The 17409-nt window shown below is 40.1% G+C and overlaps 1 protein-coding gene across 1 annotated transcript; it reads left to right on the plus strand.

Moving 5' to 3' along the window:
- The first annotated feature begins 100 nt into the window (after window positions 1–100).
- Window positions 101–17066, plus strand: LOC109008238 (OVARIAN TUMOR DOMAIN-containing deubiquitinating enzyme 5). Its single transcript, XM_018988253.2, has 4 exons — window positions 101–682; window positions 799–913; window positions 15391–15504; window positions 15997–17066. The coding sequence occupies exons 3-4, from the start codon at window positions 15401–15403 to the stop codon at window positions 16868–16870; spliced, it is 978 nt and encodes a 325-aa protein (XP_018843798.1). The 5' UTR covers window positions 101–682; window positions 799–913; window positions 15391–15400; the 3' UTR covers window positions 16871–17066.
- The last annotated feature ends 343 nt before the right edge of the window (window positions 17067–17409 follow it).

The raw sequence follows: 17409 nt of genomic DNA on the forward strand, positions 1-17409 counted from the left end.
TTTATCAACCATAATTCACATATTTAATTGTGTATAGGCTCAGGCCCATGATCCTTTTCTAAAACCAACCCAGTCCACCGAACAAAAAAAAAACGTTTTGACCCGAGGGTTTATTTTTCTTCCCCTTCTTCCCACAGCCCCCGACGTCTCTCGCTCATCTCTCTTTCGTCACTCTCTGTCTCACTTCCTCTATCCGTCTCTCGGCCGCCCCTACGCACCGTTTACCTCCGCTAAGTCCTCTTCATCCGTCAACGTGTTCGCTGCCGGTAAGCATCTTCCGTCCCTCTATCTCAGTCGTTCTCTCTCCCAGCCACCGACACCCTCTCTCTCTCTCTTCTTTGTAAATTTTCTTTCCATTGCCATCCACGCCATCTGCCCCTGTTTCCATCGGTCTGTTGCACGCCGGTTAGCACTCGGGCTCTGACCGTCTATATCTGCCTCTCTCTGTTCGTCTTTCTCTCCTTCGATTCACTCTCTCTTGTTGTGCCGTCGGGCAGGCACTTCCGTCGCACGGAGTCCCGTCGCCGTCCGTGCCTCAGTTTGTTGCTGGTAATTTTTTCTCTCGCTCTTCCTCGGCCTCGCGGTCTTTCCCTCTCTCTCTCTCTCTCTCTCTCTCTCTCTCTCGGCTCCCCGTCCGTGCCGCCGTACTGCCGCTCGCCACTCCGCCCTGCTTCACGACGTGGTAAGCTTTTATCTCCCTCCCTCTCTCTCTCTCTCTGTCTGCTTCACTCTTCTCTCTCTTCATCCGTCTCTCTCTCTCTCTCTCTGTTTACTCTCTCATCTCCCTGTTGTTCGCAGCGGCCGTGAGCAGTAGAGGAAAACAGGGCCAGCTGTGCCACCTCACGCCACCAAGCCGCTTGCTTGTATCGCCTGCTGCACGCAGCACCACCACCTAGCCCCATCGTCACCACCGGTAAGATGCTCTTTTTACCAGTGTTCATGTTATTTAAACGGCTAATCCGAATTGTTGAGAAATTGGACGGTTTTGAGATTTTGTGGAGTTTATTGTGCTGCTGTTGGGTTAATGGTGGTGTTTAGGCAAGCGTGAATTGACGGATTGGAGATCCGTTTTGGTTTGAGTGGAGTATGTGTTGAGCGTATTAGGAGAAAGAGGTAGAATAAGGCCTTGTTTGTGTGGAAATTTAGAAAAGTTGTAATGATTAGATGAGATGAGATGAGATGAACTGTGAAAACAAACGAGATAGTTTTGTAGAGTTATTCACTTTGGGTGTGCTGGTATTGAAAAGGGAATTTTGGACGTTGTCTTTGGTAGAAGGAAATTTAGGATTGATGTTTGTAGTGCCAAGATTATGGCCTCATTTGTTTTCACAGATGAAATGAGATAAGTTGAGATAAAAGTTGAAAGTTGAATAAAATATTGTTAGAATATATTTTTTAATATTATTTTTGTTTTGAAATTTGAAAATGTTGAATTGTTTCTTTTATTTTGTGTGAGAATTTGAGAAAGTTGTAATAATTATATGAGATGAAATGTGAATGGTTGTGAAAACAAACGAGATGAGATTATCACTTTTCATCATCGTAGTTTTGATGAAGACGAGATTTATAAGGTCATTCGTGGTATGGCCAAGGATAAAGCGCGGGGGCTGGATGGCTTTTCGATTGGGTTCTTTCAAGCTTGTTGGGATATTGTGAAATGTGATGTTATGCAGGTTTTCCTTGAATTCCACTTTTCAAGAACTTTGAGAAATGTCTCAATGCGACGTTCATTGCTCTCATACCGAAGAAACATAGGGCTACGACAATTGAGGATTTTCACTCCATAAGTCTTGTGAGTGGAGTATACAAGATTATTTTGATGGTCTTGCTAATCGGTTAAGCCCGGTATTGGAACAAATTATTTCTAAGCACCAAGATGCATTTGTTCGAGGGAGACAAATCCTTGATTCGGTCCTTATTGCCAATGAGTGCTTGGATTATAAGTTGCTGAAGGAAATTCTAGGTATTCTATGCATGTTTTACATGGAAAAGACATGTGATCATGTGAATTGAGAATTTCTTTTATACTTGCTCGGGAGGTGTGGCTTTGGTGGATAATGGTACTAATGACTCTATCATAATCTCACATCTCTTATTTGTAGATGATGCTCTCTTTTTTTGTGAAGCAGATCATGGTCAGATTTAAACTTTATGAGTACTTTTGTTATGTTTTGAAGCCATGTCAGGGCTTAAGGTGAACCTTGGTTAGTCCGAGATGGTTATGGTGGGCGTGATGCCTAGTATCAATAACCTAGTGAGCATTCTAGATTGTAAAGTGTATTCTTTGCCTATGAAATATTTGGACCCCCCCGTTGAGATTGACTTTTAAGATTAGAGCTGTTTGGGATGGGGTTGTAGAAAAAGTAGAGAAAAGACTGACTAGTTGAAAGTAGTTATATTTATCGAAAGGGGGTCGACTTAGTTTAATTAAGAACACTTTAACTAATCTCCCCATCTATTTTTTATCTCTATTTCCTTTGCTTGCAAGAATGACAAATAGGATTGAGAAATTATTTTGGGTTTATGTGTGAGGGGGAATGTGGGAGGAAATAAAATTTCATCTTGTTAAGTGGTAGAAAGTTTGTTCTCCAATTTTGAATGGTGGCTTGGAAGTGTGCGACTTGAGGACTTTCAATAAAGCTTTGTTGGGGAAATGGTTATGGAGGTACCACTTGGAGGGGGATTTGCTGTAGGAGGAAATTATTGACTCTAGACATGGAAGTGTTAGGGGGGGCTTGTGCTCCGACGAGGCAGTATGGCGTGGGCTTATGGAAATTTATTAGGAGGGAATGACTGAGTTTCGAAAATCATATTCGTTTTGTGGCTGGAGGGTACCAGAATCAGGTTTTGGCATGATGTTTGGTATGGCCTTTCTAGCTCTCTATCGTATTGCAGCTAACGAATGCTTCTGTGGCGGATTTGCGGGTATTTTCTCATGGTTCTCACCAGTGTAATGTCCTATTTAATAGGGATATTCATGATTGGGATTTGCACACCGTTTCAGAATTTTTCAGGTTCATCTACTCCACGGGAAACACTACGGCACAGGGGGATAGGATGCAGTGGAGGTCCAATGGCAGCAAGAAGTGTACAGTCAGGGAGTATTAGAAAATATTGGCATCACAAGGTAATGTTCCCTTCCCTTGGAAGAATATTTGGAGGTCTCGTGTGCCTTCTAAAGTATTTTTCTTCGTATGGCCTGTTGCACTTGAGAATATTTTGACCACAGACAACTTGAGAAAGATGGGGCTCTTTGTGATAGACTGGTGCTATTTTTGTAAAAAACATGGAGAATCAGTCGATCATTTATTATTGCATTGTGAGGTGACAAGGGTGCGTTGGGATAAGATCTTTAGAAGAATTGATGTCGCTTGGGTAATGCCATTGAGGGTGGTCGATTTACTGGCTTGTTGGAAGGAGATTCAAGGCTATCCTCAAATGGCAGCAGTGTGAAAGATGATTCTGTTGTGCATTATGTGGTGTACTTGATCGGAAAGAAATGAATGGTGCTTTGAAGATAGGGAGCGCACAATGGCGAAGCTTCAGAATTTTTTTGTATACAGTTATTGCTTTGGCTTTCAACCATTGTGCTTAATGGGAACAATGCTAATGACTTATTGTCTTTAATCTATCGTTCTTAGAATGTATTTAGGTGTTCTTTTGTATACCTCCTGTGTACACGGGCTATGCCTATTTTATTCATATCAATAAAATTTACCTTTTACTTATAAAAAAGTAAAAAAAAATAAACGAGGCCTATATGTAATTGGTTAAAGGAGTGATTTTGGCTCTTTTTGAGCTATGGTTCGGGTTATAGAATTTTGTTAGATAGGTAGTTTCGTATTGGTATGAGTTATTAATATGGAGTGATATTTTTTCTAGATTAGGTTGTGATATTGCTACTGTTTGGGTTCAAGCCTTAGATAGCACTCTCTAAAAGTTAAGTAAGCGGTGCTCCTACGGTAGGCTTTTCCAAAAGTTTACTAAGGTTGATTTTGTGAAAAACTTGCATATTTTGTTATAAAGACAGTCTCAGTTATTTTTTACACTAGTTTATGTATCTGAAATTTGAAATGTGATATTTTATCATAAAAATGTGAATATGAAGTCTGAAATATTTATCTGATTATATGATATTATTTGTTCAGTATACTATTTTGTTATTGCATTGTATCTGAAAACCCTGAGACATAAGATTCTATTATGTTTTGAACTCCTAGGTTTTGACTCAAGCGGTAAAGGCCTTGGTCTTGGTGGTGGTATGCTCTCTCCAAGTCTAAGGTTTAAATCCTTTTGGGTGCAAACAATATCTAAGGGGGGCTATTGGACTTGGAGATTTTTCTTTTGAATTATCTAAGGTGCACTTGCAGGAAACTTCTTGTCGAGGGCCTGTGCACCCCCCAAGATTAGTTTGGACATTGTTCTCGGACACCCAGTGTCAATAAAAAAAAAAGATTTTGTTCTGCTTTGGTTGTGGATAGGAGTGTGCACTCGGGTTCGGGTACCTGGATATACCCGAAAACGGGTTTCAAACCTTGCCAACCTAGGCCAGTACTTGGATGAATACGGGTTTTTGAAACCTGGAAGTTTGGGTTGTACCTAGATTGTTTTGCAAAATCAATTTTTTTTTAAAATTTTTAAAAGCCTCTATTTTATTAAAATCTTTTCAAGAAAAAATAAAGTTGAAGAAACAATAAAGGGAATGAAAAAAATCTCAAAACATTGAACATTGCCCATTGTCCATAATAATAAAAACATATCAAAATGGATAACTAAATTTTATGTCAAAAGAATAACTAAATCTATAAACCTATAAGCAACTAATGACCTTTTTGACTAAATGCATTTAAAAAAAAAAAGAAATCCAATATGTAAAATGTATGCAACACACACAATGCAATCCACTACATATTACATTGTTTGCTACTTATACATTACAATATAAAATACAAAATCACAAGATGCGAGTTATAAAACCAACAACGAGGGATTACATAATAAGTGATGTTGGGTTCTAGAGGATTATAGATGCAAATTGACACCAAATGACAGCTTCAATGACATCCTTTGTTGGTGAAATTTCGCTTTACAATCACCAAATACTCAAGCTTCAGTCACAATGCATATTTTCCGCCTTAATCAACGAGCAAGGTGATGTAGTTAATGAAAAATGTAATGATCTGAAAACTATTCCTACTTCCATTAATCCAATGAGTTAAGCAAGAACATTACCTTTTCATAAATTGTATGAAAAAAGTTAATAAATCATGAAAATCAAATAAGCCAATTTACCACTTGTTTTTCCCTCTGGTATTCTTAAAATTACTGGAGAAGAGGCACATAAATAATTAAGACCATTCAAACTCTAATCTATGTTCTGCTGTTTCTGCAACAAGATAACTTCCAAACCAACATTCATGAAGATTGCTGAGATCAAAGATAGGCTGGGGAATGTTAAATAAACACAGACAAATCCAAGTACAACGACATCGCTACTGTATAGATTTTATGGTTATCACACAAAATGATAGAATATTAGCAGATAATTGTTTCATGAGATTGTTCTACTCAGAAGAGAAAATAGTTGAAGATAAAAAGCAAAGCAAAACCCCAAAAGGAAAAGGAATGATTCTTGTGGTTTGTGAGAGAATAGTCCCTTTCTCTCTTCCCTGCTTAAACCACTTCTTTATTGACCCCCATATCCTCCCTGTGTTTATTTGCCTGCTAGCAACCTCTTTGGGATATAAGTAAACTCATAAGGACTCGTGCAGAGGTAGACAGCAGATTTTGGCCCCTATTTAATCTTTTTATATATTTGATATAATTTCACCATAAAGTTGTTCAAAAAAATAAATAAAAAGGGTGGTGCCTCCTTGATTGAAACATCTATGCTAACTACCCTTTCATCAATCTATCAATTGAATGACCAATTAAATGTTATCTCCTACAACATTTGATACTCAGTGCAGTGCAACTGAAATTTAAAAGTAATCAATTTCTCTTCAACATAAATATAGTACAGCCTACACTGCAGTACAGAGCAAAAGAGATCTTCATATTCAATAAATCATATCTCAGCAGGGTCTCAGCTTGATAATACTTTTATAGCTTAGAAATAAACAAAGAACTTACTGTTGTTATTTTGACTACTCTTAAAAATGAAGCAACCATTTAGAACTGAAGAGAGCTTAGAATACCTGCGCTGCATGAGCCCTACACCTATCTAGTGAAAGTTTGGATGGCATTAAGCATATCAAATTCAAAAGCAAAAGACTTCATAATTTTAGAGTTCCAAACATGAATAGTCTTTTTTTGCCAATATAAAACAATCTCGTGCTTTCCTTTAACCCAATTTTTAAATTGCTTAAAAATCAGTTAACTCTGGGCTGGAAAACTTCAGTTTGACACTAAATTAGTACATCCTCATATATGTCCCAATTTCGTCAGCAGCCACATATATTCCCACTTAAATAAATAACAAACCAGTGTGTATCAAAGAAAAATTATAAATATTCATCAAATAAGTCAAAATTAAACAGAAACCAATCCCCAAACGGAAGCAGTGCAATGGGCTAGAAAATGGAGGACGAAACACTGCCAAACAAATCAAAAGGGCAAACCAGCACCCAAAACCCAAAGGAGAACAAAAAACAGGGCATAACATCAAGGTACCAAGAGCCATACCTTGCAAGAATAGAGGAACGTGAGAGAGAGACCACAAAACCAGCCATTTGAGGCCAGGAATAAACCCTCAACAGAACAAAAGGGAGGCCTAACGCACCAAGCAATAAATATAGGACTCCAAAGGCCACCCAGTTACCCACTTTATTTGGAAAAGAGAATCGCAAAAAATGGCAAGTAGGATGAGGGTTCGACTATCTTGAGGCAACAACATTATAGGTGGCAAGTGTTTGAAAAAAAAGAGTAAATAGGAGGTCTCTTTTGAGCTGGCCTAGGCGTGCAAATGCACCGGACTGAGACTCTGAACCTATGAGATCAATCGGCGTGCATATGGGATGGGCGGAGCCTCTGAGACCAACCAAGTCAACCCAGCCAAGCACGAAATCGAAGCTAGGCAAGCTAACCATAAATGGACCTGATCTGGGCAAAACACAATGAAGACCCCAAAGGGAAAAGTAGAAAATTTGTGAAGAACCGAGCAACAAGAGAAAACCCATGCACCTAGACTCGATTTGGGATGAAAATACAGAAAAACCGATAGGCAAATCAATATAGAAGGGAAAGCACCTGCAAGCTATTCAAAGAAAAGAAGCTCTGATGAGGGAAATCGGGAGAAGAGGATGCTAGCTTTTCCCTAGAATAGATGCGATGACAACACCAGGAGTGAAAAATCCAATCAGGTGTTTCTCCCAATTCTTTCTTTTCTCAAAAGAGAGTAGAAAAACCGAGTTGTATTGTTTTGCATCTTAAAACAAAAACCAGGTTTAAATCTAGAACCCAAGTACTTCTTAATCGGGTATTACCAGGTATAGATATCCAGTTATTGGATTGGGTAAAACTCGGGCCGAAAACTGCATCCAGAATTTGGTTACCCAGGTTTCGGACTGGGCTGAGATTTTTTCCTGGTCCGGATGAACAGTCCTAGTTACAGGCCTTGTCATGGGTGTAAAATGGTGGCCTTTGTTCTGGCCTTGCCACAGGTATATAATGTGGCCTCTATTCTGACCTTGCCATAGGTGTTAAATGGTGGCCTCTGTTCTGACCTCGCCATAAGTGTAAAATGGTTTGCCTTTGTTTTGATTGTAATCACTTTGGTTACAAAGTGATTTATGTTTTGCTTGGCTATTCACAGAATGCACAACCCTGCCACGAGAGTAAACATGGTTTCCGTTTTGAGTGCAATTACTTTGGTGACATAATAATTTATGTTGTACTTGGCTATCCATAGAATGCACAATCCTGCCGCTGTGGTAAACATGGCCTTTGTTTTGAGTTCACTCACTTTGGTGACAAAGTGAATTACGTTTTGCTTGGCTATCTACAGATATGCACAACCCTGCTATGGGGTTAAACATGACCTTTGTCTTGAGTGCACTCACTTTGGTGACAAAGTGATTTATGTTATGCTTGGCTAGCCGCATATTCGCACAACCCTGCCACGAGTGTAAACATGGCCTCTGTCTGATGTTGTTTTAGTACACTTGTGCATAAGGTCTCTTGTCTATGTTATTATTGTAATGGAATGCTTATGAAAATACCATTGCCTTTTTTTGAGAATTATTTGTTTTTGGATTCCGTAACTGGCTCATGTTTACACACTATAATAGGTTCACTGCTTATTGAGTTGGTGGACTTACCCTTTTATCCACCATTTGGAATAGATGGCACGTGATAGAATAAGAGAAATATGACATAAGTGGATTGCCAGATTGGTGAGATTTTAGAGAACATGTAGTAGCGTCAAGTTTACTTTCTTTGGAAGATTTTTTGAGGTATTTGATTTTTGAGGATTATTATATCTAAGTTTTATATTTTGTTGATTTTAGGTTAAAAGGGTTCACCCCCAGGTACGGGGTGTGGCATTTGTGTAAACCCTAACCTCTAGAGATATTCTGTGGCTCTCTCTATCTCTCTCGTCATTATTGCGAGAGGTTCAATTGTCTCACGGCAAATGGGAGAAAAGTTCACAAAGTTGCAAACTCTAGTTTTCTGTTCTCTTACTCCATAGTGTAAAATTGAAGCCACATAAGTGTACTAGGGTAATCTTCATTTAAGTGTGAGTCTCACAATTTCCTATACATAACAGTAATCTAGTGCTTGTACTGTATCTCTTATGCATGTCTTAGGCTGTTTGGATTTGTGGTTACCTTTCTGTGAGATTATTTTAATTCAATTGTCTCTCTCTTTTCTTTTTGTTTTGGTTTTTTGGATGAGGGGGGAACCGCCCCACAGTAGAGCCCCTAGGACTCATTCATGGAACCTAAACCCCTGGGGAGACTAAAACAACAATCCACCGCCATGGCCTCCCGCTTAAATCGCAATTTGATCCTATGGAGAATCAAACCTGTGACATGGGGCTCATGCACACAATTTCTTCTCTCTTTACATGTTGTAGATTTTAGAATGAGTCATACGACTAGAGGTTTGTATTATTTTACTTCTTAATTTGTTTGGTCTACAATGGATGCTTTTTGGCATACGCACTCCATTAGAACAACTATGGGACTATTTTCCGTGGTGACTTTGTAGTATAGTGTTGTGATTTTGTTTTGGTTAATTCTATGTAGTTTGTTTTTTTACTAAAAGTATGGACCTTTGGTTGAAATGAACTGCAACCCACTTTTTTATTAGATAATTGGTCGTGTCCCATGCTAAATGTTCTTAAATATGGTGTAGTTAAGTTTAGGTTATTTGGGTGTATAAATAAACGTTTCTATCTGCCTCTAGCCATGCATCTTTCTTTTATTTTTCTCTTTGGTCCGCACTTCGGCTTCAACCTTTGAGGTGATTTAGTTTTTTTGATCGGTAAATAAAATTTTATTGATCATAAGAGTAGGCAAAACCCAAGTACATGGGTCATATACAAGATCAATGCCCAGGAGTGATGTTCTAGTGATACAAGAAATTCATGAATTGGTCATGCCATTAAAATCAATTATAATTGACCATTGGAACAAGGTGTTAAAAAAGAAAGTTCTAAGTTTATCCAATGACTGCTCATGATCTTCGAAGTTTTGCTCGTTCCTCTCCCTCCAAAGACATCACCATAGACATGTAGAAACCATCTTCCAAGTTGCAGCAATCTGAGAAGTGCCTTGAAGACCTCTCCATGAAGCTAAGAGGTCAATCACTCTTCTTGGCATCACCCAAGCTACGCTACACCCACCCTAGTAAAAAAGTCGTTCCACAAAGTCGTGGCAATTTCGCAATGCATTAGTAGATGATCGACGGATTCTCTGCTTTTTTTACACATACAACACCAATCCAATACTATAATACGGCGTTTTCTTAGGTTGTCAATAGTGAGAACTTCTCCAAAGAAACTGTCCAAACAAAAAAGATGTCTTAAGGAGGGCATTTGTCTTCCAAATGCTCTTCCACGGAAATAGATTTGCATTACGCTTAGAGATGGATTGGTAGAAGGAACGTATTGTGAACTTCCCTTTTGCCAATGGGCGCCAAAAAAGTTTTTCTTCACCTCTCCCCCTCATAGGGACTGAATAGACTAGGGTGTAGAATTAAGAGATTGCGTCAACTTCCCAATCATGGACAACCCTAAGGAATGTGACACTCTACTAGGGGGGTGCCGTTAGAATAGTGAAGGAGGTCCGCGATCGAGGCTTCTTTCATGCTTGCCATACCAAAGAAGTTTGGATAGGCTTCCTTAAGTGTCCTGTCACCACACCATCTGTCATGCCAGAATTTGATACGGGACCCGTCACCTACCTCAAAACGGATAAAACTAGAAAAGATATTCCATCCAAGTCTTGTGTGCTTCCAGAGCCCCACCCCATAGGGTCCATTCCCCTGATTTGAGCACTAGCCACTACCATACTTTGAGTCTAAAACTGAGCTCCACAAAGCTTGATGTTTTAAGGGATATCACCACAGCCATTTACCCAACAACGCCTTGTTAAAAAGCTGCAAATTTCAGATACCCAAATCTCCTTGATTAATTGGGGAACAAACGTCGGCCCATTTTACCAAATGAAATTTGAACTCGTCATTCATCCCTCCCTATAGGAAATCCCACTGTATTTTCTCCACGCGGTAAGCTACCTGTAATGGAAGCGGAAATAAAGAGAGGAAATAAGTCAGTAGGTTGGATAGGGTACTTAATGAGTGTGACTCTTCCACGTTTGGATAAGTACATTCACTTCCAACTAGCGAGTTTCTGCTCCATCTTTTCTAGGACATCATTCTAGATGGATAGCGATTTGTAGTTAGCACCCAACGGGAGGCCAAGATATTTCATTGGTAAATGAGATATCTTACATCCCAAGATAGAAGCCATACCATCCACATTTTGCACTTGCCCCACTAGAATTACATTTGATTTGCTCAAGTTCACCTTCAAACCAAAAATGACTTCAAAGCATAGAAGGAGAGCCCTTAGTGCGCAGATATGATCATGGTTGGCCTCGCAAAATACCAGGAGAAATTGCTTGTGCCATTAATCAAAATAGAGAAGTGTGCAATAGAGATGCAATGTTTGATCCATGAGCACCACTTCACCCCAAACCCACATTGCTCTAGCATATAGAGTAAAAAGCTCCAATTGACTCGATCGTAGGCCTTTTACATATCTAGTTTGCAAAGAAGCTCTGGCTTCTCGACTTGAGTTGACTATCCAAACATTCGTTGGCAACAAGCACCGCATCAAGAATTCGCCTCCCCTTCACAAAGGCATTTTGGGGCTTTGATATTACTTTCTCCACCACCATGCTTAATCTGTTCGCTAAGACTTTAGAGATGATTTTGTACATCCCACTCAACAAACTTATGGGACGATAATCTTTCACCTCAACCACCCCTGGTTTTTTGGGAATAAGAGCAATGAAAGTGACATTAAGGTTTTTTTCAGATTTTTCATTTTCATGAAATTCTTGAAAGATCTCCATGATATCACCCCTTGATCACTTCCCAACAGAATTGAAAGAACGCATAGTGAAGCCGTCCCGGCCTGGAGCTTTGTCACCCGCCATACTTTTTAACACTTTCCGAACCTCTATTTCTTCAAAAGGCCTCTCGGGCCATCCTTTTACTTATGCATCGATAGTATCAAAGGTAAGTCCGTCTATTCTTGATCTCCAAGTGAATTGTTCCGAAAGTAAGTTCTCATAGTAGTTGACAATGTGACCTCTGACTTCGGTTGGGCTGGAAATAGTCACCCCATCTGCCAACAATGTATCAATGGTGTTGTTTCTCCTATGCGAGTTAGTCACCCGATGGAAGAATTTTGTACAATTATCCCCCTCCGAAAGTAACTTCAGTTTTGCGAGCCCTTTTGACTTCTAACATTTCCCTTACCTCCAATATATTCTCCAAACCTTTAAGTTCCTCCAAGAGTGTCTTCTTCTGGCTTTTCACATTAACAAACACATGTTCATTCCAGCTTTTCAAATCTTTTTTCAATGCCTTCAATTTACATGCCAGAATGTAACTTGGGGTTCCATGGAAATGATAGGAAGTCTACCAATGTTTAACTCGGTCAATAAAGCCCTCATATTTCAGCCACATGCTCTCAAATTTGAAGTACCTTGGACCTCCATGTATTCTGCCGCAGTTAAGAAGGATGGGAAAATGGTTTGAACATAGTCGAGGAAGACGCTTTTGGATGAGTTTTGGAAAATGGGTTTCCTAATCCAAGGAAACCAAGAATCAATCGATCCTCGACCAAGAAGGAGATTCACGGTTGCTCGACCAAGTGAAGGAACCACTTGCAAGAGGGATATTTAATAGATCTTGGTCAAAAATGAAGTTAGAAAAGTCTACCATTGATGAGTTGTAGTTGGAACTTGGAACCACCTGATCTTTTACTCGGGAACCGAGTGAAATTAAAATCACCCCCAATGCACCAAGGCATTATACCAAATGCTACGTAGCCGGCCAACTTGTCCTATAATAAACTTCTACCTTGATCTAGATTAGGACCATAAACTCCTGCGAAGGTCCATTGGAATCCATCCTCAACGTTCTTGAACGAGCAAGCCATCGTAATATCCCCCATACCATTCTCCATCTTTTCCACCACCTGTTTGTCCCACATCACTAGAATGCCCCCCGATGCTCCTCCATTGGAGGGTAGATAGTGCCAACCCACCTGATTACATGCTCCTCCATCCTGATGCGCCTCGCCACATTCGTAGTTGATTTCTGATTGTTCTCCTTCTTGTTCAGCCCCCTCACATTCCAAAAAATGATTTTTGGCATCATTGTACAACCTCCTTTGCCCTTCCCTTCGCTCTCCCACGATTTGAGCTCCTTTCACTTGTCTCATCATTAACTGTCCAGGTAAGCTGTTTGAGCTCTCTAGCTTTCTTCTTAGCTGAGTTGCCATCCGGGCTAGCCCGTCTTTGTCCAGCATCTACAGCTGCAAGTAAAACAATAAATTGGTCTTCGAAGCCATTACATACAATCCCCATGCAGTGTTGGATCTCCTTAACTTTATGGATAACCCATTCTAAAGCCTGTGTATTATTCGGAAGTACAGAGTTCAATGGGGTAGGTGCCTCCCAGAACTCTCCATTACTACCCAAAGGAACTTCCTTTGCCAGCTCAGAACACAACCCCATCCAGTGCTCTCTCTCGTTCCCATCAGGCTCATACAAAGCTATAGCCACCTTGGAAGATTCAGCCCCTGCAGACTCAGGTGCCTTACCGAAGCTAGAGGCCACCTCTAATGGGAGTTTTGAACCATTGTGTAAGGACTTAGGTGAGGCCGCACCTTCAAACTCTGTGATTTCGGAAACGATTTCTACCCCCAAAGCAAGTACGAATTCCTCTGATGTCACCGACACCTCTTTAGACTCAGTTGCCTTATTGGAGCTAGAGGTCACCTCTAATGAGAGTCTCGGCCCACTCTACATTGACACAGGTGGGGCCGCACCCTCCAATTCTGTGATTTCGGCGACATTTTGTATCTCCGAAATAGATCCGACTTCCTTGGGTGTCGTCGGTGCCTCCACAACGGCCGCAAGGTTGTTGACCACAGGATCGCCCACGTCTGGTGACCCGTTCTGTGAGGTCCCCAACCGACAGATCAATGGCTCCAATAGTCTGGATGCTGTGTTGAGTGTCACTGGCACCGTCGGGTTGTCGACCACCAGATCACCCTTGTCCGGGGCCCGTTTTGTGACGTCCCCGGCCGAAAGGTCAATGGCTCCGACGGTCTGGATGCTGTGTTGACTGAAGGGCTGGGCCCTTTCCTGGAGTTAGCCCACCAATGTTGAGCTACAGGCCTTGAGGCCATATGGGCTGGGCCCTTTCCTTTTGCGGCCCACAGGGAGTAAGCCCCTCTAACTCTTCCATTTCCATTACACAGCCCACAACTACCTCTAAGCCCAACCCGTATTGTTGGTTTACCCTCTGGATGAAACTGTTAACCATCTCCCTCAATGGCAGAATCATCACATGGAGTCAAGACAGCCTCTGCGTATGACTTCACAAGGCCCTTATCCGAGTCTTTTTCTTGGAGGGTTCCAGCCCCTCTTAAGGAATTCTTCCCAGATTTTCCCACGATTTCATGCACCTCACGAAGCTCCATTGCCATTTTTTTCCAGCCATTCCCTTCCACTTCTTCAGGGATTATAATGATGCTTCTTCTTCCACCTCCTCTATATTCCGCTAGAGTCAGGAATCTTCCATAAGCATTTGAACCTCTTTGTGCAATGAAAGCGCTGCTGCTTGCAAGGGAGGTTTTATAAAATTCCTTTTTTCCATTTGAGCAAGCACACTCCTCCAATGTCTGCACCAGCCATGTCACAGCTGAGGATCCCAAAACCAACTCTTTCATCACCTTTCTACCTCGCTCTACAATGCCCACCGATTGACTTCCTTCCATAGAAAGCTCAAAAATTTTAGTTTCAATTAGGACCAGTTTCGAGTGACCCATATAGACACAGCAAATCAAAAGGAGATAATGATCTTCGAGAACCCTTCATGGAAACAGTACGGAGAGAAAACAAATGGTTTATAATGCAATATGCTTATGAAGCAGCTTGTTAATTTACCAGATTTGCTGTTACTGTAAAGTTTTGCTCCATGGTTGATGGATGATGTATGATGGAATGATCTAATCTACCTTCTGAATTCTTGATTTTTTTTTTTTTTTAATTGTTCACATCTGTTTGACCATAGGCAGTAGTCTTCTAGATGTTCCTGCCCATGCTACTAGAGATATGTAGTTTAAAATCATCATGTATTTGCAACAATGTTTGAGCATAACAACTGATGGGTGAAGGTTTTCATTTGTAAAATTCATACAATTGTTTTTTTTTTGTCAGTAAATAAAAGTTTATTGACAATAAGACTAGACAAGTGCCCAAAGTACACAGTACATATAGCATCACCTATGCATGATGATCTAGTGATACTAGAAATTATTTGTACAATTCTGATCAGTGTGATGCCCCACATCTGTGGGAGGGTGGTGAATAGGGACACAAGGAAGCTCCAAATGCAATATTGATTAGTTCTTTTGGAGCATAAACCCAGATGTGGCTACTTACCAAAAATAAAAAAATAAACCCAGATGTGGCTTTGGTTTTTCTTGAGCCGTTATAACCGGAACAAGCTAAGATGTTATTTTATTTTTACTTCTAAAAGAAAACAATTTTGGAAATGAAAATCATCTGTTCAAGTTGAACATTTCACTGGTTACTTTGAAAGGTTTCCCCGTGTCTGAATTATTGTCTACCTTGATTGCAGGGTTGCTCAAATGGATGATTATCAAGAAATAGAGGACAAAACATCAGAAACAATATCTGATAATGCATCACAAAAGAAACAGGAAACTCGTGATGATATGCTTTCCAGGCATAGGTGATGTATTCATCGCAATTCTAAATTATTACTTTTTTGGGGCTCATTTTGTGAATGTGTTGAATGTGTTGATTTTCTTTGTTTTGGAACATTATGGTTCTGGATGCTTAATTCTTATTACTTTGACGTATCATTTTACAGTTTAATTTGAAGATGCAGACATGTTACAGCATAACACAAGTCACCAACATTGTCCCCTTTAAAAAATTTTGGAAAATAAAGTCAATTTTTTTTTTTTCAAGTTCAATGGGTATGATAAGACATTGGCCTGATTTGAATGCCCCACATGCATTCTGCCCACTGCATTGTGGGATAATGATCTAGTTTTACTAGCATTAGATTTTATTATTCCATCTGTTCTTTGCTCTGCTAGGCAGTGCATTGACAATGATCTAGTTTTCTTTTCTTTTCTTCTATTGTTTTAGAATTTGGATTCCATGTTTCAGCATTTTCAGATAATGATGTTACATAATGACACTTATTTTTGTACAGGAAAGAGATATCGCAGCTGCAGAACAAGGAAATTGAACTGAAAAAGGCAGCAGCCAAAGGTAGCAAGGCTGAACAGAAAGCTAAGAAGAAACAGGTGGAGGAAGAGATCTCTCAACTTTCTGCTAAACTTAAAGAAAAACATGCTGCAGAACTTGCTTCATTAGGCTATAGCAGTAGTGATGGAGAGGGAAAAAGCAATATTGTCAATTTGGTGAAAGCCATTGCTGGGGTTTCTGTTGCCAGTCAACCTGACCAATCAAAGCCTAGCAAGAGTGCAAAGAGACGAGGAAAAAGAGCTCAGCAAGAAGCAGAAAGAGAGCAAAGAATTCAAGAGGAGCAGAGTAGCATTGTAAGTGATCGAATGATTGAAGATGAGAAACTGGAAAGAAAGCTTGAACCCCTTGGTTTGACTGTAAATGAAATAAAGCCGGATGGTCACTGTCTCTACCGAGCTGTTGAGGACCAGTTAGCTCTTCTATCTGGTGGTTTATCTCCATATACGTACCAAGAGCTTCGAGAAATGGTGGCTTCTTATATGAGGAAACATGCATCTGATTTCTTTCCATTTTTCCTCTCAGATAATGCGATAGAAGGAGATTCTGATAATTCTCTGGCAGAGAGATTTGAGAATTACTGCAAAGAAGTGGAGTCAACAGCAGTGTGGGGAGGACAACTAGAGCTCGGTGCTTTAACTCACTGCCTTAGAAAACATATCATGATATACTCGGGGTCATTCCCTGATGTAGAGATGGGGAAGGAGTACGTATCAGATGGTGTTGGTGTGAATGGTTCATCAGATTCAAGTATCATGCTATCATACCATAGGCATGCATTTGGCCTGGGGGAGCACTATAATTCTGTGATACCAATTTGATCGAATAAATATGTTTTGAATTACGAGTATAAAATTAGTTGAAGAGGTACTGCATTGTTGGATCATAATGACCCTCCTGTCATAATATGGTTGTTTTAATTTAAACTACATAAAGTTTTAATGTGCTGGTTGGACTTTCTTATCAGTTACACTTTGAAATTGATTTTTCCTCCCTGAATGGAAGTACTTTTCTTTTCCTCTCTGAATTGAATTAAACCCTTGGATTGTTCATTTGTTCTTTATATTTCTAAATGTAGGTGTAACCGCCCTGATGCTGATGCATGGCCATTTCCAAATCTGAAATTGGGTTGCAACAAAATTCCTGATATATCTCTTGGTTCTTTTTTTATTAGATCTTTCTGATGGAATTCCATAAACTTCAGAGATGCAGGACATTGAAGCAGCAGCAATGATAAAACTTTTCGCCCTGGTCAGTGTTCCCATTGTTACAGCTCACTCAGCCATACCCGGTGAGTCAATTTATATATGTTAGGGTGTTGTCTTGCAAATTAAAAAGATCGACTTGGGATTTCCATATC

This window comes from Juglans regia, chromosome 11 (genome assembly GCF_001411555.2).
Source record: "Juglans regia cultivar Chandler chromosome 11, Walnut 2.0, whole genome shotgun sequence".
In the NCBI taxonomy this organism is placed as follows: Eukaryota; Viridiplantae; Streptophyta; class Magnoliopsida; order Fagales; family Juglandaceae; genus Juglans; species Juglans regia.

Bases quoted from the DNA above. Each gene is read 5' to 3' on its own strand.
- LOC109008238 (XM_018988253.2), top strand. From the start codon at position 15,401: ATGGATGATTATCAAGAAATAGAGGACAAAACATCAGAAACAATATCT. The intron at 15,505-15,996 runs GTGATGTATTCA...ATTTTTGTACAG, and splicing joins GATATGCTTTCCAGGCATAG to GAAAGAGATATCGCAGCTGC.